The sequence below is a fragment of the Pelophylax lessonae genome (genome assembly GCF_965119305.1).
Source record: "Pelophylax lessonae genome assembly, chromosome: 1".
NCBI classification, from domain to species: domain Eukaryota; kingdom Metazoa; phylum Chordata; class Amphibia; order Anura; family Ranidae; genus Pelophylax; species Pelophylax lessonae.
The window spans coordinates 195275122-195297008 of record NC_138768.1 but is presented as its reverse complement, the minus strand read 5'-3'; the positions used below and the strand labels follow the sequence as shown (position 1 = coordinate 195297008).

At 43.6% G+C, this 21887-nt stretch overlaps 1 protein-coding gene across 2 annotated transcripts in view; it reads right to left on the bottom strand.

The window, feature by feature from the left end:
* Nucleotides 1–21887, bottom strand: part of SRFBP1 (serum response factor binding protein 1) — a 227921-nt gene that overhangs the window by 9909 nt on the left and 196125 nt on the right. For both annotated transcript variants that reach the window (XM_082275395.1, XM_082275394.1), the window contains 3 exons: nt 20133–20214; nt 9135–10158; nt 3472–3509 (listed from right to left, as the gene is read on the bottom strand). In XM_082275395.1, the coding sequence (XP_082131521.1) occupies nt 3472–3509; nt 9135–10158; nt 20133–20214 (1144 nt within the window). The remainder of the gene's footprint in view (nt 1–3471; nt 3510–9134; nt 10159–20132; nt 20215–21887) is intronic.

The window sequence follows — 21887 nt, the reverse complement described above, 5'->3', positions numbered from 1 at the left end:
CCAATCCCTGTTGACTCATTTTCAAGTCCTCATTTGCATGGCAGTCCTTCTGGTCAAGCTATCTGACCAATCACTGCTGACTCATTTTCAAGCCCTCATTTGCATGGCTGGAGAGGACCTTATTGGGAACTGCAGGTACTGTGCAATTGACCAATGGGAAAGCGGTTGTTGGGGGAAGGATGTTCCAAATTCTGTATAAAAGTGTGCTGTGTTCTTCCAATAAATGTTGTTCCTGTTTTACCCTCAACTCTGAGCTTTGTCTCGTTCTTGGGGGGATTCATTGTATGCTGTTGGAGCCTGATTGCTAGGAGTGTAAGCTGATGTATGCTTTTCCTGTTCGTCTGCTAGCAGCTATTCGTGAGGTTCCAGGTTGGAGTGCTATTTTGTATCCAGTTCGGGAGTTTGATGTTCTGCAGTAGCTGTGCCTGTCTCTCAGAAAGGGGCATATCGCATAAACGGATTTTAACCCCTTGTCTGCTGAAACGGTCCGTTACATCATGTATTTGTAACACATTATGTATGTTGGCAGACAGAAATGCATCATGCACCTTTGATGGAGATTTTTTTTTTTTTCCAAGACAATTTTTATTGAAGAAAAGTACAGAATACAATGAGTATAAACAATAAGATATAGAAATCTTTGGGAGAACAGCTTTTAGAATGGCCCTGTACAAACAGTTACAGAAATAAATGGTAACATCTCACACAATGATTAATCAGGATCCAAGAGAACAAAGGAGGCGAACAATAATAGGGTAGGGTCGATTTTTAAGGACCAGGCTTAAAATATGTATTTCTATAGATCTGCTAGTTACCCAATCTTCGATTTCAATATGGCAATACTTACAAAGGAATCCTGGTCGCTTACAGGTTGTTTCAATGTTGAATATGAAAAAAGAGTGATGTTCTACGGCAGTGGTCCTCAACTCTGGTCCTCAGGGCCCACTAACAGGCCAGATTTTAGGTATTACCTTGGGGAGATGCAGACTAGAATACTGCAATCATTGAGCAGCAAATTATATCACCTGGGATGTATTTCAGTTATCTTGCAAACCTGGCCTGTTAGTGGGCCCTGAGGACCAGGGTTGAGGACCAGGGTTCTATGGTACTCGAGGGTACATATTTCAAGCAAGAATATAAGAGGAGAAGTATCCAAACTGCATGTACTAACCATCTTCTGGACATTGTGGATATGAGGTTAAAACGTCTTTAGTTCAGGTTTACACAAAATGGCCAAGTTAAAGGTAAAATTATATTAAGGTTGGGGTGGGGGATGGGGTGGAAAGAAAAAATAAAGGGGAGGGGAAAAAGAAAAAAATGAACGATGGCTGCCTAGACTCCGTGCTTCAACGCCACTGGACTCTGATACAGCCCGGCCAGCAGAGCACTGACTTCACCAGCTCGAGCTTCCATGACCGCGGACACTGCCAGGCACCGCACACCTGAATATAGGCACCAATCACAACCAAAAGCCCCCCCCCCCCTGCTATGGGAAGAGGCAAGATGGCGTCCAAACCTTGTGAGCCTGATGACTCCATGCTGTTTTCGGTGGGAGAACCAGCCTCCCCGACAGACAGTCAGCAACAGTTCCCCATGGACCTAGAAAGCCCTATATCAACTGACCCCAAGACATTGCTTTCTAAATTCCACTCCATAGTACGGGATGAAATATCCACGGCCTTCTTCTGATCTCATCAGGGGCCTTAAAGAGCTAGGTCACTGCACAAATCAATTCGAATAAAGGATGGATTTAGCCACCACAGTTCTGGAGGGCCATGAGGATGAGGTGGATAAGCTCAATGCTGAGCTTTTACGTCATAACCTGGAGGATGCTGAAAACAGGGCCCGTAGGAATAACCTCCGAATCCGTGGGATCCCAGAGGCCATAACTGATTTGCAATGCACTGCCACAGCCTTCTTCCAGGAATTCGCACCGGAGATTCCACTTGAGCGCCTGGAATTTGACAGCATTTACAGATCCCTTGCACATAAACCCACGGATGGCTCTCCTAGTGATGTCATTATAAAATTTCACCATTACTGCACTAAAGAGAGACTTTTGCAAACGGCTAGAGAACGTCCTGACCTCTCCTTCCAGAACCACACCCTCCAATTGTTCGCAGATTTTTCACCGGTCAAGATCACCAAACGGCGGACCTTGAAACCATACCTACAGATTCTGCAAACCCATGGCATCAAGTACAGATGTGGGTTCCCCTTTAAACTCTCCTTTTCCTACCAAGACCGACAGTTCCAAGCCTCCACACTGCCCGACCTGCGACGCCACTTTCAGGAATTGCAACTGGATCTTCCACCCTCTCACCTTCCTTCCTCAAAATCTCATCCTAGGTCGTCTCCGGCATCTTGGCAAGGCTCTCAGGCCCTTCGCTCCCTTCATGTTTCCTTCTAGCTACTGTGTGGCTGTCCTGTAGGGACAGCTGCCGTAGGGAGCCGAGAGGACATCCCTGCCCTAGTTACCAAACCCCAGATGGCAGGGAACCCTGCTCAACCCCCCCCCCATTTGCACAACCAGGAAAAAACAGTCAGCAGCAACTACAACCAACTCCCCTTAAGAGTTAAGAGCACGTGGCAAAGCCAGTTCATAACCTCACCTGGGGGGGCTCAAACTGAAATTTTAGAGGGGCTTGGGGGGGAAGAGAGGGGAACCCAGGATTTCGACCATCCCAGGGGGGGGGCCCACCACAAAACCTTCCAGGGGTAGTGGAGGGACAGCTACCTACCACACCAGGAACAGGGTGGGCACCACTCCATCGTAATGTGGGTGCTGTCAGCCAGGAGGAAACGCTGCGACTCAGGCTGAAGCCAGATCGTATGTGCCCTCGCGAGATGTTTAACTCTCAGGCCAGCCCCCGTCTAGTGGGACTATGTCGCGGCCGACCTAGTGTGGACCTAGCGTGGAGCTGCGGTCTGCACATGCTCACTGGCCGGACTGGGGGGACCCGAAGGATCTAAATTATCCAGTTAGTCGCCCAGTCTGGCACTTGTTTATAGTTCTCACAGGAACAAAATAATAAAACAAGGAATAAGAAAAAAATTGCCAGGACCAGAGATCCCAGCAAGGAATTAGGTCCTTACTTCTCACTAGGCTGAAAAAAACCTGCTTATAGCTGAGAGTGGGTGTATACCCCCTGGGACTGCCCATAGGCGTAGTCAAACTTTTTCCTGCCTAGTGTCCTAATCCTGTAGGGGGCAGTATTACCCAATGGTTAAGAAGAATCAGGAGCTGTGTCCATCAATGAACGAAAGAGAATTACTGATTTTAACTTGTAAGCAACAAATGTCAGAAATAGGCCTGGTCTTCAAGCGGTTAAACTTTTCTTAGATTTTCATACCGTAAGTTGTACAGAAGACCCAAATTGTGCCATGGCTGCCAAGGAAGCAACATTTGAACTTATTTTGGCAATTTCAGAAAATCATAGCATACATAAAAAACAATAGCATGTAACATACCTGCTTTCTTATTCCTTACAGGAGGTAATTTTTGCTCTCTGAAAAGAAAATGAAATATGTTAATATGATATTATTATGAGCAGGGCTTAACAAATTTGCTTGAAATCTAGGCGCCAGCTAAAAAATAATTTTTTTTTTCTTCGTGCATGCAGAATGGCAGGCTTCTGTCGAACCGGCTGCCATACACACGGTCCGAATGGCAGCCTGTTTTTTAAATGAACCGGCTGATGTTGCCCAGCATTCGGCCCATGTGTACTTGACTTGATGGTGTGATGGGCAGTGGCTCACTAGGGAAGGACAGTGCAGCAAGTTGGAAGCGATAGGAGATCCAGTAACTTATGCCACCTTAGGCCCCTTTCACACTTGCACCTCCGCTAAGCGGAATCTGCTTGATCAGCGGGATTTCTCTGCTAATCCTCGGTGAGTAGGTGGATGACAGGTCTTGTCCGCTCCGCTATGCAGAATGAACATCATGGACACAGTCCTGCACTCCTCTATAGAGCAGTCGGATGGAAATGGACTGCCTGCCCATTTCAATCCAATGCCATCTGAATTGATCCATCAGACGGATGGAAAGTAGGACCACCATCCGTCTGTTTTTTGCCGACAGGATCGGATGGGCGGCAGCTGTCAGCAGACATCTGCCACTCCATAGAGCAGAGTGGAGGATCCGATCAGGTCCGCCTGAAATACGGACAGGCGGACCTGATCAGACACTCCATGTAAAAGGGGCCTTCGGCTGTGTGGCATGACAGGGAGAGAATAAAAAATATTAAAAAATGAATTTAAAAAACAATAAAACAAATACCCCATCTTTGTGGCGTTGTATATGGAAATGAGGCTGTTCCGACCAGCTTCCCCACACTCCCTGTCCACTTACTGGTAAGAACAGGGCGCCAGATCAAGCCCTTAACATCTTCAACCTCTTCAACGAGCAGTGAGAACAGGCAGGGGAAACCCCCAGCGCTGCCAGTGACTGCTTGTTGCAGCCTTGGCCACCACAAGAGGGCGCCAGTTCCCAGATGTAAGCATCTCCCTACGACATCTTAGTCCCGACACCTGCAGGCGGAGACCGCATGGGGATAAGACACCTGCGGCAGTGTATTCCGGGTGCCAGGCAGCTAATTCTAGATGCCAATGCGACCTGTCGCCTGGGGTCTGTTGAGCCCTGATTATGAGTGTCATAAGACATGCCTTAAAACAGAAGGGCCACATCCTACTGCCTGTAAGTTATGTCCCTTGTGCTGATATTTCTGTTTTTTTTGTTTTTTTTTAATTTTGGCTGTCCAGTGCAGCTGGTATTAAACATTTAATCTTTTCAGTCCACTCCTGTACTGCTATGTGCTCACAAAGTTCTGTGATCGCGCTGTGACTGGACAAAGCAGATCACAAGTAAAAGGTACAGAGCCTATGAAAGTGGCTCTGTACCACATGATTGCTATGGTCAATCACGTTAACACGGAATGTAAAAGAAGTCTGTTGTTAGCAGCCGTGTCTCACTTACTGACAGGTGATCTAGAAGCACTCTTTATTCTCGCACACACAAATCAGTGTGTGAGCGGAAAAAAAGCCTCTTGACATCAGGCAGTGACAACAATATAAAAATCCATCCCATATTGTATTTTACCCCTCTCATGTTTACGTGAGCCCCATCTGGTCTCCGATCTGATCTGTACAGTAACCACTTACCTACCTTATCCTGCACATTAACCATTTCATCTCCATCCCCCTGCTGTATGTGACCTGTACATTACCCCTTTACCTCCAGATCTGTGTATGACCTGTATATTTAATGTATCTATTCAATACACCATTACCATGCTCCATGTTTCAACCTCCTCAAAACTCAAAGGTTTCATCATTTCCAAAAAGTGTGGCATAAGATCAACTCAGGTTGTCAACTTTACATGATTCTTGGAGTTTCGTACTGGCCAGGTATTTTATTTGTTATGTTTCATAACAGAAATGAAATGAAAATTCACTAAAGCTTATCGCATGCCTTATGTCGGTTGCGTGATCACTTAACGCATGTGATAATGAAAATGTCAAATTAACTTTCGCTCGTATGCGGTATTTAACGGAAACACCAAAAACGGTTGGTAAATAATGCATACAGAGGCATTAAAGTCAATTCATTAAAGGAAATACATAAATGCATGCGGTAGTTAAGTACTGCTCCAAGCTTGCGATAGCTGATAACTGTGCAGTAACTAGGGCAATGGTCAGACCCTGCAGTGATTGTTTTTTTTTGCAAGTAATTTACCATAAAAGGGGTATGGGGGTATGGGTACTGCCCTGGGGGACATGTATCAATAAATAAAAAAAAAAAGTTTTAAAAACGATAATTTTTTTCAGGAGCAATTATTTTATTGATGCTTGACAAGTGCAACAATAAAAATAAAAAATTCCTTCAATATAGTGCCGGGGGGGGGGGGGTGGGGGGTTACCCTTAGTCTACCTGTAAAGTGGCACATCTGTAGCATATATAGAACATGCTACAGCAAAACTGACATTTATAAAAGAAAAAAAAATTAGCCAAATCCCATTTAAAATTATTCACGGTCACAACCAGACTACTAAAAAAAAAAAAAATCTTGTGCCCCACCCCCCCCCCCCCCCAAAATCCATACCAGACTCTTATCCAAGCATGCAGAAAGAGGGGACGAGCAAGCGCCCCATCCCCTCCTGAACCCTACCAGGCTACATGCCTTCAACATGGGGGGGGTTGGCAGGGGACAAGGGCCTCTTTCCGACAACCCTGGGCTGTGGTTTTTAGGGTCTGCGGATGGGGGTTTAATTGGAATCTGGAAGCCCCCAGATCCTGCCCCCCCCCTCCCCCGTGAATGGGTATCGGGTACATAGTATCCCTACCCATTCACCAAAAAAAAGTGTACAAAAAAAAAAAACTGGAGACAAGTTTTTGACAAATCCTTTATTAAAAAATAAAAGAATTAGTGTCCTCTGATGTAAATCCATCGTCAATCACGCCACCAGCCGACCCAAAAAGAAAATGGTCTGCCTTCTAGGCTCGCCGCCGGCTGAATGCCTCCTCTCCTCTTTGACAGTTGTTATATAGGTAGGGGCATGGCCACCTGGCAACATCACCCGATGGCCCCCTTGCTACATCACCGGCCCAGCATGCACCAGTCTGTGACATTACAAGGGGGGCGGGGTCACTGGGTTACGTTGCCAGTTGGCCCCGCACCTACCACTATAAGAATTGTCAAAGTGGAGAGGAGGCATTCGGCCGGCCCAGAAGGCAGAGCGTTTTTTTATTTTTGGGGTCAGCGGGCAGCATGATTGACTATGGATTTACATCGGGGGACACAATTTATTTATTTTTTTTAATAAAGGATGTCAAAAACTTGTCTCCTGTTTTTATTTCTTTTGTACACTTTTTTGGTGATGGGTACTATGTACCCGATACCCGTTCACATGGGGGGCTGGGATCGGGGGGCCCCTTTGTTAAAGTGGGATTCCAGATTCCAATAAACCCCCGCCCACAGATCCATAACAACCACAGCCCAGAGATGTTGGTAAGATGACCTTGTACTCATCAACATAGGGACAAGGTGCTTTGGGGGGGGGGGGGCGGTCAGAGATGTGGGGTTCTCCCAAAAATCCATATCAGACCCAAAGGGCCTGGTATGCACTAGGGGGGGGGGCCACATCATCTTTTTTTTTAACCAGGACTTTTTTTTTTTCAGGTGTCAGCAGGGAATCCCATTGACAGCTGATGACTCATTGGTTTCTAAGGACACTGCGGCCAGCTTCCCGGCCTTGCTCCTTAACTACCTCAATACTGGGCACTTAAACCCACTTCCTTCCCAGACCAATTTTCAGCTTTTAGCGCTGTTGCAATTTGAATGACAATTGCGCGGTCATGCAACACTGTACCTAAACCAAATTTGTGTCATTTTTTCCCCACAAATAGAGCTTTCTTTTGGTGGTATTTGATCACCGTCAGGTTTTTCTTTTTTGGTGCACAAATAAAAAAAGACTGAAAAGTTTGAAAAAAAAAAAAGTTTTTTTGTTTAGGTTATAAAATTTTGTAAATAGATATGTTTTTTCCTGCACTGATGATGCCGCACTGACAGGCACTGATGAGGAGACACTGATGGGGTGGCACTGATGGGGTGGCACTGATATGCAGCACTGATGGGCACTGATAGGTAGCACTGATATGCAGCACTGATGGGCACTGATATGTGGCACTGATATGCAGCATTGGTGGGCACTGATAGGCAGCGCTGATGGGCACTGATAGGCAGCACTGATGGGCACTGATGGGCACTGATAGGTGGCACTGTTGGGCGGCAATGATCGGCACTGATGGGGGGCACTGATCGGCACTGATAGAGGGCACTGATAGGCGGCACTGGTGGGCAGTAATGGGCACTGGTGGGCGGCACTGATAGATGGCAATAACGGCACTGGTGGGCAGCACTGATAGATGGCATTGGTGGGCAACACTGATAGGGAGGGCACTGGGGGGCTCTCTGAGCCCTGCTTGCCATCCCTGGTGGCCATGGTGGGCATCCCTGGTGGTCATGGGTGGGCATCCCTGGTGGCTTAGTGGCACCCCTCCCCCCCCAAGGCTGTACTGGTAATCAATCATCTGATTACCAGCACAGACCCCCCCTGTGATCAGTGAGTAATTAGAAATACTCACTGATCACCCCAGCAGCAGCACCGATCCTCTTCTCTTCTCCTCACTGACAGGATCTGTCAGGAGGAGAAGAGATCGAAGCCGTTACAACGGCTCTATTTACATTACATGACGGCTGTGATTGGACACAGCCGTCATGTGATCAGGAGGGCCAATCACAGGGCCCTCCTGCCGAATGATGTTGCTCTGTGTCCGAGGGACACAGGCACATCGAGATTGCGCCGCTGCGCGTGCCCGCGGCGGCGCGATCTCTCTCCTTCTGAAGGACGTTCCGGAACGTCCATTCAGAAGGACGAGACTCCCACCCGGCTGTATATTTACAATGGCCCGGGTGGGAGGTGGTTAAAAACCAGGCCAAACCCTTCGCCCAACTTGCGAGATGTTTGGGATAACTAACTGCACGATGCCATGCGTTATTTTCGAATAGATAACGCTGGCGAGTTTAGAACGAGCTTTTCTTCATGAATTTCACCATTTTTTTTTGTTTTTTCGATATGTTACCACACTCGAATGAGTGAATTGTGAGCACAGTGTTGTATAAGTTGAGCAACTTTCAGTAACGGTATTACAGTACAGGAAATGGAAAAATGGCCTATTGCAGGGGGTAAAACATGCTGGTACTGAGGTGGTTAAAACTGGCAATAAAACTGACAAATACTGCTTGTATGAATATGAGGAGATGCATTTTGCAAGTTACACATGTCTGCAGCCACTAAAACCATTAATTGACAGAACCAGATACAATGTGTTTTTGTTGGCATACAATGGACTGAGAGAGACATGGAGTGTTTGGTCTTGTTCATGCATAACTATGGGTGGCCAGGAACAGATTATACTACTTTATCGTTCACAAGGCAAGATTTGTGAATATTGCTTTTAGGGAAACGTGTTACTATTTATAGCCACTACCCATGTTATTTCTTTTTGCAAGGAAAAAGTACTGTAGAACCAATATAGCTTTTATTTTAAATTCACAGACAGTACTGTCACTTACCTCTTCATAATTGATGATTTCTGTTTGGTGCTTGATAAGGAAGTGCAAAAAACAGACTCTAGTTTTACAGTCTTGGGAGCTGGATTCCCTTTCTGACTCTTCATCCCAGGAGCTGCGGGTTTATTGGTTTCTGTTGGAAGCTTCTCTTCTTCAACTTTATCTGCAGGAGGTTTTTTGCTTGACTTTTTTTTCTTTGTTCGCCTAACTTTTCCTATAAAAAAGTCATCCTCACTGTCACTATCACTGTCCTCAAAACCAGAGCTCTGCTTATAAAACCTTTCTTCTGTACTATCATCAAAATATTCTTTGTCTTCTTTGTCAGAGTCCTCAATATCACTGGAGTCAGAGCCAGATTCGTGTACAGGAGTTTTCTTTCCAGGTCTACTTTTATTCTCAGTTTTAATTTCTGTTTGCTTCTCTGGGACACCTAACACTGGTTTATTTTCAGTCGACACTTTAGGGACTGTAAGCGATGTAGGCTTCTCTGGGACACCTTCTACTATTTTCCACTCAGCTGATACTTTAGGGACTGTGATGGATACTGGCTTCCCCGGGACACCCTCTACTATTTTCCTTTCAGATGATACTTTAGGGACTATTATTGATGCTGGCTTCCCCGGGAAACCCTCTACTTTTTTCCTTTCAGCTAAAAATGTAGGGACTGTAATTGATTCTGGCTTCTCTGGGACACCCTCTACTATTTTCATTTCAGCTTTAGGATCTGCGAGTGAAGCTTGCTTTAGACCATTGCACGAATCAAGAATGTTCTCCACATGTTGCTGATTGCTTGCAACAAAATCAACCTCTTTATGTATTGTTTTATACAGAGGATTGTCCAAAGATTTTTCTTCTATTCTTTTTGAGTCTTTTGCTTTTTGATTCTGTTTTGTTTTCTCCTGCTTACACTGTTTCTCTGCGTCTGTTTCCACAATTTGCACAGGCTCATCATGTTGGTATGTTTCTTCAATTTTCGCCTCCTGCTCTGCAGCAATTTTTCTGGCTTCTTTGAAAGCTTTGACAGCATCTAAAATAAAGATTTGTAGAGTTTATACACATAAACATACATTTATACTTTACCATGCTGCAACTTTACTGCTACAACGTGGAACACACCAAACAAACATGTTTTTATGTTTGAAGATTTTTTAAATTGGACAAAATTTGTAACAGCCAGATGCCCCCCACATCGTCCACCAAAGCAATATAAACAATATACAGCAATATATCAGCACCTTCTCACCCATGCAGAGTTTAGTGTGTGACCAGCCTTTCTCTTAGGAATTTTGAGGCTACTTTAAAGCTGTACTCCAGGCAAAGAGCTAAACAGACAGTTCAAATATGTACATTAAAGCGGGTTTACTTGTCAAATGATCTCAAAATCTATCCTTCCAGTTGTGAGATTAACACAGTCCTGTCGGACAGCAGAATCTGGTTGCTGGCATGACTTTTTCTGCTGCAGTTAAAGAATAACTAAAGTCAAAACTTTTTTTTAGCTTTTGGATAGAATGCAGAGGGATTAGAATGCTTGTCAGTTTTTATTGCTGTCTGTGCCTCCGTTAGGGAGATTCAACCTCCCTATTTGACCGGTTTACCATATTCATTGAAAGTGAAAGGAAAAGAAAATTCCAAATTTTAGGTTGTCCCCAGAAAAGTAATAGAGGGGAAATCTTTCAATGAGGACATTTGTTCTGGTGACCTGGGGGCCCCAAGGAGTTCCCTTAATTTGAAAGGATTTTCTCTCACTTCCGGTTTTGCTAAGGGACAGGAAGTGAAGGTGAATCCTTGCAATGGAACACCGATAGTGAAAAAAAAAAAAAATCTGACAGGGGTTATAACCCTCTATGCTCTATTCAAAATTAAAAAAGAAAAAAAAAAAAGTTTTGCCTATACTTTAAGAAATACAGTCTGGTCACGTTCCTGTTCACGTCATGTGATTGTACAACAAAGGAGCAGCACACTGATACGCTCATTCCCCTGTTTGCAAAAATAATTCCTCTAATCTTCTGTCAGTATATTCCTTGTCATTACATATGCAGTGTAGCATACTCGATTGGCCCCTATTGTTGCTCTTTCCTCTCCCAGTCTTAAATGAAATTCAGGTGTTCACATTACCAGAATTTGAAAAAAAAAAAAAACTTTATTTTTTAAGCATAGCGGCATTAATTCATGTTTTTTTGTGCCTGGAGTTACACTTTAGAGCCCAAGTGCAGTCAAAAAAACAACTAAGACAAGGGTCATAAATTACATAACTCAGAACTGACAAGGGACGTAACTTAAAGTCGCAAGGATGTTTCCCTTGTGCTGATGTCACCACATAAACTTCCACTGTGACAGGGGTTAACACAACTAGGGACTGTCACAGGCTCTCATCAAGACAGTCCAACTATGCCCATCCTTGCTGCCCAGCTGCTCCATTCATAGAACCCTTCTATGAATGAAACAGTATCTAGGAATGGAGGACAGACAGATAATAATAGATCTTTTTTTCTTTCCATAAATTTTTTTTTAGGACATTTAAGGTAGGATTATAGAGAAAGGAAGAACATGGAAAGCCAGGAATTACATGGGCCCAATGGCCAAGAGAAATACATTCATAACATAACCGTAGGAGTGGTTTTACATTTAACCCATATGTAATGATCAAAGGTTGTATAACAAAACTCTAGTGTGATAACACAAAGGAGAGTGACTAAGGTGAAGAGGTGGGTATATATGTTGGAGTTGTCAATGTTGTGAGTTGAGCTGGTTTCTTGAGATAAGAGAGATTAGTTAGGGAGATCTCTGTAGGGTAATGGATGAGAGTAGTCTGTGGGGTAGCAAATGACACAGAGTGGTATTGACATGCTTCTAAGGGGGAATCCATGGTTGACAGACCTGCTGCCAACCTTTTTAGATACATCAGTTGGTCTGGGGTAGTGATGGGGTGTGATAGAGAAGGTGGCAGGAGAGGAGAGGGGGGGGGGGGAAAGGCGATTGGAGATGGGGGTAGGAGGTGATGAAGGAAATGTGTGTGAAAGTGATAGGGGATAGGAGTGGAGTAGGCCGAAACAGGGGAGCGAGTGCCTTCTACTGGACCCTGGTTTACGGCCCATTCACACTCGAATATCCCCCAGATTCCAACAGAAAGAAAGAAAACGTATCCTGGGTATTGCCTTTATTAATTTAGGTTTGGGGTCCATGATTTGGATATATTCAGTGGTGGTTCTAAAATGATACCAACAAGACCAGTTGGTGGTGTGTTTGGAGATATTGTCATGCTATGAGCTCCTCCAATCCGGCTGTTTTATCAATTCTCCGAAACCATTCTTTGATTGAGGGGGCATGGGTTTTGCCCCATAGGACTGGAATACATATCTTAGCTGCCTTTAGGATGTGCATAGCTAGAGATTTGAGGTAAGCGCGTCTGGGTGTTGAGGTGTGGTATAAGAGGAATTGCGCGGGAGAGAATTCTAATGTGAATGTAGAGACTCTCGAAATTACGGTATGTACTTCCCTCCAAAACTTTTGGATAATGGGGCATGACCACCAGATGTGGATGAGAGAACCTGGTTCGGAGTTACATCTCCTACATAGGTTGGATATGGTATGAATTTGTGGAGAGAGGTCTGGACTCTGTCCAGCGTGTGAGGATCTTATAAGCATTTTCCTGGGTTGAAACATTTAATGAGCTCTTATGGTTTCAGATATTTGTTCCCATTGTTTATCTGTGAGGTTTAAGGACAGTTCTTGTTCCCAGAATTTACATGTCTTGTTTTTCATGGGGCGTTTGGCGAAAAGTAAAGAGTAGATGATTGCAACGATGTGCCTTTGGGTGTGTTCTCTGAGCAAAGAGATTCTAAAGGAGCAAGTTGACGGGACCAGTGGGGTTTTTTGGTTCAGACCCGAGAAAAGGTGTTGTAGTTGAGAATAAGTCCATAAGGGGAATCCGTGAAAGAAATGTTTAGCCAGAACATGTTTATGTGGCCATGAGTTAGTTAGATAGAAATAGTTTTGACATCCCCAGAGGGAATTTGGGGTTAAGGAAGAGTGGTGTCATAGCACCTGGTGTAGAGGAGAGGGAGCATTTAATACTCGTGGAATACTCTCTAGTGGAAGCAGCGTAGGGTGGGTCCTAAGAGCAGGTGATCAGTGAAAGCGGGTGGAATGTGTTTGGGAGGTAGCCAGGGTGTGGTAGCTAGGGGTAACGGAGATATGGATTCTTCTACTGTAACCCATTGTTTTGTAGATGCATGGATGTTCCAATACACTATTCTGATGAGAAGGCAAGCTCTATAATAATTAGGCCTATGCCGCCATTCTTTTTGGGGAGTACCAGATGTGCATATTTGATGTGTGGACGTTCGTCGCGCCAGAGAAATTTTGTACAGAGGGCTTTGTATGTAGAGAAAAATGTGGGTGGTAGGTGAATAGGGATGGCTTGCATGATATATAGAAGTCTAGAGACAATGTTCATTTTTTGTATAGCAGCCCTTCCAAACCAGGAAAAGGCGAGAACATCCCACTTTTGTAAATCTTTTTTTATTGAAGTCAGAAGCGGTGTAAAGTCAATAAGATGTATTGGGAGTTGTATCCCTAAATATGTAATTGCTTTGGTTCTCCAGATGAACGGAAAATGGTTTTGACAGTGAGATACTGTGTCTTTTGACAGGGAAACGTTTAATTTTGAGGTTGGAGATACATTGGAAGAGGGCAAAATCTTTCAGTATGTTTGGGAGGGTAGTGTGTGGATCAGAAAGGAACAGTAAGATGTCATCTGCAAAAGCTGCAATTATAAATTTGTGTCCAGAAATTGAAATTCCTTTGACATTTGGGTTGGTTCGGAGGCGGATGAGGAAGGGCTCCAGGGTAAAAACATAAATAAGAAGGGATAAAAGGCAACCTCGGCGAGTGCCATTTCGAACGGAGAAGGCATGCGACAGGTGGCCATTGACTCTCACTTGTGCGGTTACATAGTTACATAGTGGTTGAGGTTGAATAAAGACAATAGTCCATCCAGTTCAACCTGTGTAGGCGCACGTGGCCGTAATCATCTCTCATACCCCTTAATGTTCTGATCCTTGAGATGTACGTTCAAGAGTCTTTTAAAAGTAGCCATACTTCCCGCAGAAACTACCTCCTGTGGTAGAGAATTCCACACTCTTGTAGCCCTAACAGTAAAGAACCCCCTGCGTTGCCTGAGGTCAAACCGCTTCTCCTCTAATCGCATTGTATGTCCTTGAGTCCTCATGCAATCCTTGCGACTGAATAGCTTTTTTTCTATGCTGAGATCACCATTGAGGTATTTATAAATGGCTATCATGTCTCCTCTCAGGCGTCTCTTCTCCAGGGAGAATAAATTAAGCGATTGTAGACACTCTTCATAATGAAGGTCCTCCAATCCCCCAATTAGTTTAGTCCCCTTTCTTGGTACACCGAAAATAATAATTTTGTGGATCTCCTTGACGCTCATAAAGGAGGTATACGAGGCCGGAAACCAGCGAAGATGTCCCCCCACCCCAATAATGAGTGAGGGCAGCCTTCATGCTGAAGGGATCTTGTCTGTGGGTCCGGAGAAGCTAGCTCTAGGCTTACCAGACCAATGATGCTTGGAACCTCAGATTTAAAAGATCTATTTCCCTTATTCTCTGTCCCAGAAGCATGAAATAATTTGTGCTGAGAAGGAGGGCCCCCGTCTGCGACGAGGCTCCTTCCCTTTCCTAGACTATGGCAGGAAGGTACTCTCCCCCCCCCATGATACCCTTAATGATGTCATCCAGGGTAGCCCCAAACAGGCGATTGTCTTGAAAGGGCAGATCAATGAGAGCTTTCTTAGGGGTTTGGTCTGCGGACCAATTCTTACGCCACAGCACGTGCCTAATCACTACTGCAGAAACAGAAAGTTTGGACAGCACTGGAGCTGTATCCAAAGCTGCATCACAAATAAACCGCAGCGCATAGACCAACTGGTCCCTAAATAAACATAAGCAGCGGGGACCTGCTCACCCCCCAAGCCCTGGTGCAAAAGCTTGGCCCATTGAGTTAGGGTCTGAGGCAAAGACTGGCCGCAATGTCAAACCAGCCATAGTAAACATGCTGCGTGCCACAGCCTCCATTTTCCTTTCAGCCAGGTCCTTAAAGGACGGGGATTCCTCTACTGGGATTATGGTAGCTTTGTTCAACCTGGAAACAGGAGGGTCCACCACTGGTGGACAAGTCCACTTTTTTAAAAGTGACTCTTCAAAAGGGTAACGTACAGCAAAATGTTTGGGGACCACAAAGTGTAATTTTGGTTGTTCCCATTCCTTACATGAAAACCTGTCATAATAGGGCACATAAGGAAACACCTTTGGAGTGCGAGGTGACTTGACGCATCCTCCCTTTTTAAAGTCTCATGCACTGCAGTGATAAGTGTCCCCATTGACCACGCGCACGGCGACTAGCTAACCGGGACGTGGTTTCGTGACTGGGGAGTATAAGGGAAACTCCTACTGAGTAATAAGACTGGCTGTGACACTTTCACAGCCCACACTGCCTTTGGTCACCACTAGAGGGAGACTCCACTCCAATCCAGCTGGCTGACCACACACACAGGCAGATACAAATCTTACATACAATCTGGTGCACTGTAAGGGTTGGGGAGCAGTCTAGCAATTATCACACACTACTAGGATTCTTCCAGTTATCCTAAAAGCTAGAACCCCAATGTGTTAATCACTCTTCCCACTGTCCACACACCCACACACCACAACGGTAGCCTGCCACCACCCAACAGTTTGTCCGCAGACTGGTCTGCTGGGCCACCACACACACACAGATCTCTGTCTATTTTACAATCTGCATGCAATCTGCCAACACGCAGTGCAATTGCATACAGATTGGCATGTAGCTTAGACCAATCAATTAGGCACTAAAATGCAACAATCTCTCCAGAGATTTGAGTCCTAGCTTAGTACACAGAAGTCCCTTATTCATTTCATAATTTAATATCCCAAAAGTGGGCAGTGCATAAGAAATAAACACAAGAAAAAGGAGTTACAAAAAAATAGACACACAATTGGCAATTTGCTATGAAAATAAAAAGGAATAAAAACAGAAATAAACTTTACCGAAGCTTATCCCTTGGTAGAATCATACCGGATACAGTGTGGGGACTCCCCAGTTTAGAACTGGCTTCATGGAAGAACAATGTCCATATCTCAGGTTCCCCAATTTATTTGAATATGGATGTGGGCTGGACTTTAGCCCTTGGCCAATCAACCCCAGGGGGTTGTCCCCGTCTCAGCCCACAGGAGGTTTCGTGTTCTGAACTGACCAGAGTTGAATTGTCCCAGAATGGCACTGACCGCTGAGTCAGGGATAAGAATTCTGACACCAGCGCATCGGTCTGATCGCGACAGTACCAAACACTGCCTGCCTGCCTGCCATAATCAGGCGCCATATAACGGTTTTGTGCGTTTCTCTAGGATTCTACACATGCTAAAATTACAGATTTACATGTACTCGTAGCCCAACATGTGAACCATCAGAAGGAATTATTTTCATCTCTCTGTCACTAATATTTTACCAATTATGAGAGATAAAATACATTCCTTAGATCTGATGATAAAAATCAAAGCTTGCAGACTGTTTGGAGCCTCTCATCGTCCCCTGCGGATCCTCATAGCCAAGATGACTAGCAGTTTTCTTTGAGGCTTCAGGAAGGTGACAATTTTTGTCTTTTGAGGCTTCAGGAAGGTGACAATTTTTGTTTACTTGTATGGGGAACTTTTATTGGCATCTAGGTGTCACCTCTATCCTAGAGAGTGGTCCTGTCCTTTTCAAATGCTAATAAAAGGACATATGTGTATGACTGATTACTGAATACTACAATTATACTACTTCTACAGATCACTTCATATCTCGCTAAGGCACAACTACCCTACCTTTACATTTATGTTACAATAAGTGCACCTACCTTTTTAATTTGCTGCTGCGACCATGGAGGAATCATCCTCCCTATCGGATGGATCTGGGGGCGTGATATTAAGCCCCCCTGGATGGGCCGTATCCACAGAGGCATCCGGCTCAGAATCAGATAAGACAGATTGAGCAGGGAAAGGTGGGGGATGGTTCCTCCTGGGCCTTTGCCAACACACCACTTCCACCCGGGACACTAAGGACCGAAGGACCATTGTCACTGCAACCATGGGAAGCTGGAGTTCTAAGGGACCTGCCACCTCCATGAGGGGGGGTCAGTGAAGGAGATGTGACCCTGAGGCTTCATAAGGAAAGGAAGACCTTGCAGTACAAAAACAATCTTTTGGCACCACTATAGGATCCCCCCAAGGCTCATGGTACCTATCAGCAGACAGAGAGAGAAAGAGATAACAGGGACCCCCAAGGACTCACCCTAGCAACCGGAGGAGCTCTGACAATTCGGACCCAGCATCACCATGGATGCCATCCCTGTTCATATGTCCCGGGCACAGGAAGAGGAAACTGAGGAGAAAGAGGAAGAGGAGGCGCTTTGCCATCCCCACAAGGCTTCCGTCATCTCCAGCATCTCCCGGACTAAGAGAAAATGGCCCCATGCCTTCATCGGGCTACACAAACATGGCTGCCAACTGGAGACCAGCCAGACGAAGGGAAAATGCCCCCAGTGACATCATCGGGCTACACAAACATGGCCACCAACCGGAGACCAGCCAGACTAAAGAAAAATGGCTGTCATCAGTTACAGCATGCTGCCAGGATCTTCCCCGTGCCTTCTGCAATGCTGCACCTTCTGCAAGGGGACCCCCTCCTGAAGGTAGGACACACGTCAGGGGAGACTTAGTTGTGCACTCTGTACCGGTCTCTGCACTGGGACCCCCCTGCACTATACCCACAATGCAAACAGTTGGGCATGCATCTAGGGGTCTCCTACACTGGGACCCCTCCAGACTACCAGGGCAGGACACATTATCCCAGGACCCTTACATAGTGGGGATAGAGGGGGTGACCCCAAGGTCTCTGCTGCATCCTCTGCCCTGGGACCCCCACCATACTCCAGGTCCAGACAAAGGTGCGCTGGTTGGGCTGGGGGGACCACTGCATCTAGATTATCCCGCCTGTCTCCCAGCCTGGCAGCTGATTGTAGATCTCCTGAGAGAAATAACAAAAACAATGTAAGGAAGGAGAAAAAAATTACTAGGATGAGAGATCCTAACCGGGAGCCTAGGTCCTTACTCCTGACTAGACCAATTAAAACTGATTACCTAGAGCAGAGAGGGGGATTATATACCAAGCTGAGGACGGCCCATGGGCATAGCCAGGTGTTTTTTGTTCTGCCTAGTCCCACTCCTTGAGGAGGCAATATATAACCCAGTAGCTATGACTTATGGAGCTCTGCGTTCCGTCGATGAACGAAAAAGAAATACAAATAGCTGTAACATTTATAGAAAACATACCACTGCCCGAACTAACTTGCCACAGAATGGCCATGTTTACTGAATGTATGTTAGAATAAAATAAATATTATGTATTGCACTGTAAGTTGAGAAAATTAAATCAGAACATACTTCAGTGAAGCCATTTGACAACCAAAAGAAAATGTAAAGCAGAATCATTAGAATCAAGCTGATCTAATCATAAACATAACTGGAAGGTTATAAAAAGATAGAAAGGAAAGAGACTTGATTGAACATAGACTATAAATTGAGCAAGCATTCGATAACCATGCATACAAAAAAATTCCACAGAGGAGCAGTACGTGACTGGAAAATAGTACAGAGGTTATGACCAACAGGGACTAGCAGAAAACAAAACAATGAATGGAAAGAAAGATGCAAAATAGATACTAAAAAAAGCTGAGGACGAAAAAATCTTGAATGTGCAGACATTTTGATTTATTACTTTAACACATGCTTAAACTTAATAAAAACAGATCTATCTACATTTACAAATAGTAATGTATTTAGTCAGTAGAGATCCAAATCAAAATATTACTTAAAAATAGTTACATAAATTAAAGTACAGCATACTAGCAGGTTTAAAGTGTATTTTAAAGTGAATTTTTGAATGATAAAGGCTTTATTTGTTGTTTATTGTTTCTGATCATGCGCAGTCTTTCTTTTCTGATTTTTCTTGTACAAAAATCGTACGAAAACGGTACACATTAAACGAAAATAGTTAGTTTTTTCTCGTATAAGAACAATTTTGGAGTTTGTCCCTTATCGTCTGTAGAAAGTTCTGTACACACTATACGAAAATTCTTTGGACGAAAAAGTTTGCCAGATTTTCTTATAATGTGTATGAGCCTTAAGTCCTGGTTCACACTGCTGTCACTTATCACGCGACTTGGGACACAAAGTCACAACATATTAATTCCAACAGGTGCCGTCTTAATCAATAGGACACAAGTCACGTTCCTGCACTACTTTTCTACGTATTTGGTGTGACTTGAGTGCCATAGACTGCAATGGTAAATCACAAAAGTCGCAATCAAGTGTCAGGGAAGAAAATTGCAAGCAAGTTGCACGACTTTGGGGGTCGCAGCAGTGTGAACTGAGTCTAATAAGTAAAACGCAACATGCAGTAACCCTCAGCGATCAATCAGAATTGATCTTTACACACTGAAGCAGAACTGAACATACTAATTTAAAGTAAAAGTTTAGTTAAAAAAAAAAGATGGCTACTGTTTAGTTAATATCTTCAGTCCTCCGATTCCCCCCTACCCCCAGAGCAGTAATCTTTTAGTGCTGCGAGGGCTCAAAAAGTTGTCCGACACATACAATATCTCACAAAAGTGAGTACACCCCTCACATTTTTGTAAATATTTTATTATATCTTTTCATGCTGCACAGCACAGCCGTGGCGCCGCAAGCAAGTGTTTATACAAAGACCACAATAATTAATGTACTAATGGGGCTATGAAGAAAAAAAAACAATACTATAGTATTTGCTAAACAACTGGCAGCACAAAAATGCATAGCATTTGCCTTTAATAAAGATTATTGAAAAGGTATTTTAATTTCAAAGAATTCTCGTTCATGATCTTACCTTTAATAGTAGATATTTTCTGCTTTAGCAGTGGGTGCGTGGCTAGCCTTGCTATTGCTCGAGTTTCAACTGTGCTGTTTGGCTGCAATAGGAAAAACAGATTAGTAACATCTTTGAGCACTGAAAAGCTTATCCATTCTCAAGAAGAAAATGAGAAGCATTAGTTTGCCCTTTAAAATTTGCTTGACAATGGGTCTGTCTCTTTACTGACCCTTCCCTTTCTGCCAAATATGATCTCTTGCAGTGTACCTCTTATCCTGGCAGGTATTGCTTTACAGTTTACACAGTCAAGGTTCTGTCAGTTTTCTCCTGAGATGGCGTAAGCTGACAAATCCTATATATTCTTGTATGTCAAAGAAGGTTGAAATTAGAAGAATGGCAGGAAGAAAGGGTTTCCCAATTTACCGACATGGAAAACCACTTTAACTTGCTCAGCAGTGCAAACTTTACCAAGCAGCTGATGACACACAAATTAGGAAAGTTGATACATTTTATTGTACACGGATTTAATGTGAAACACATGGGGGAAGGCCTAAACTGAACAATGCATTCGTTTTATTGAGATTCTGCTTACAAAATGTGTGTTATCATCCATAAAATCCACATATGATGTTATGTTATCAGTAAGGAACCACTTACTAGTAAGCAGACTTAAAAATCACAACTGACAGGATGAAAATAGTCATGGCCTTTTATCATTTTTAAAAAAAAAAAAAAAACATCTATTCGTCAATCCTAGAGTACATTTACAAAAAAGTAAACATTGAAAGGGGTATTAGGCCATCAGCAAAAAATTATATTGCATCTCACAAATTATTAGATATGATGGCAACATTTGTTTTCTATTTTTAGGCTTTTTTCCTTTACTTTCATCTGGTGAGCCAGCCAGAAGTAAGTCTGTTGTTATTCAACAGAACAAGAAGAGGATATAAATAAATCCGCGCTAAGGATGTCAGAGGATAAATTAAATGCGTGCACAAGTAAGCTGCAGCCTCACTTAAAATATAGCCAAAAAAAGGCTATATAAATATGTATGTAAATATGAAGTGGTGGCGCTGCTTATAAAGTGCAAACAGGTATATATAAATATATAAAATGAAACAAATATAATGTAGAAACACAGATGTGATTGAGGAATAAAAATATAAATATAAATGGTGGATATGTAAATAATACCACAATATAGTGAAATTCCAACATAAAATGGTATTGGGAATGAGTTAATATGAAATATATGAAAAAATATAAAAATATAATAATAAAATGAAGTAAAATATAAATAACCACCAGAGTGCGTAGTATAAAGAGCAAAGTGCTAAAATATATATATCTCTTAGTATATACCTAAAATAATAATATCAGCATGTTGCAATAAAAATACATAGGCAATGGTATAATATAAAAAGTGTGCAAAAAGTGCAACAATTAAATTGGGTGTGCGGGAAACTTTTCCAGAAAAAATGAATAAAGTGCGGGAAACTATTTTTACAAAGTGCAACAAGAAATGATGTGATCTAAATTCATGTGATAAATAGTCCGTATAATAATAAAAGTGCAAACAATATTATGGGCAAGCTCAATGTGCAAAGAAATATGAACTCCAAGGTAGAAATAAGAAATGGTATTAGATCAGATCAGCTATTAAGATAAGTCCATATATAGATGGTTGTGCCCCGAGGAGTGGTGAATGGATAAGTATCCAGCGGTGACCCCCAAGGTGGGTGACTGGCGAGTGGCGGGGAAACCTCTAGTAGA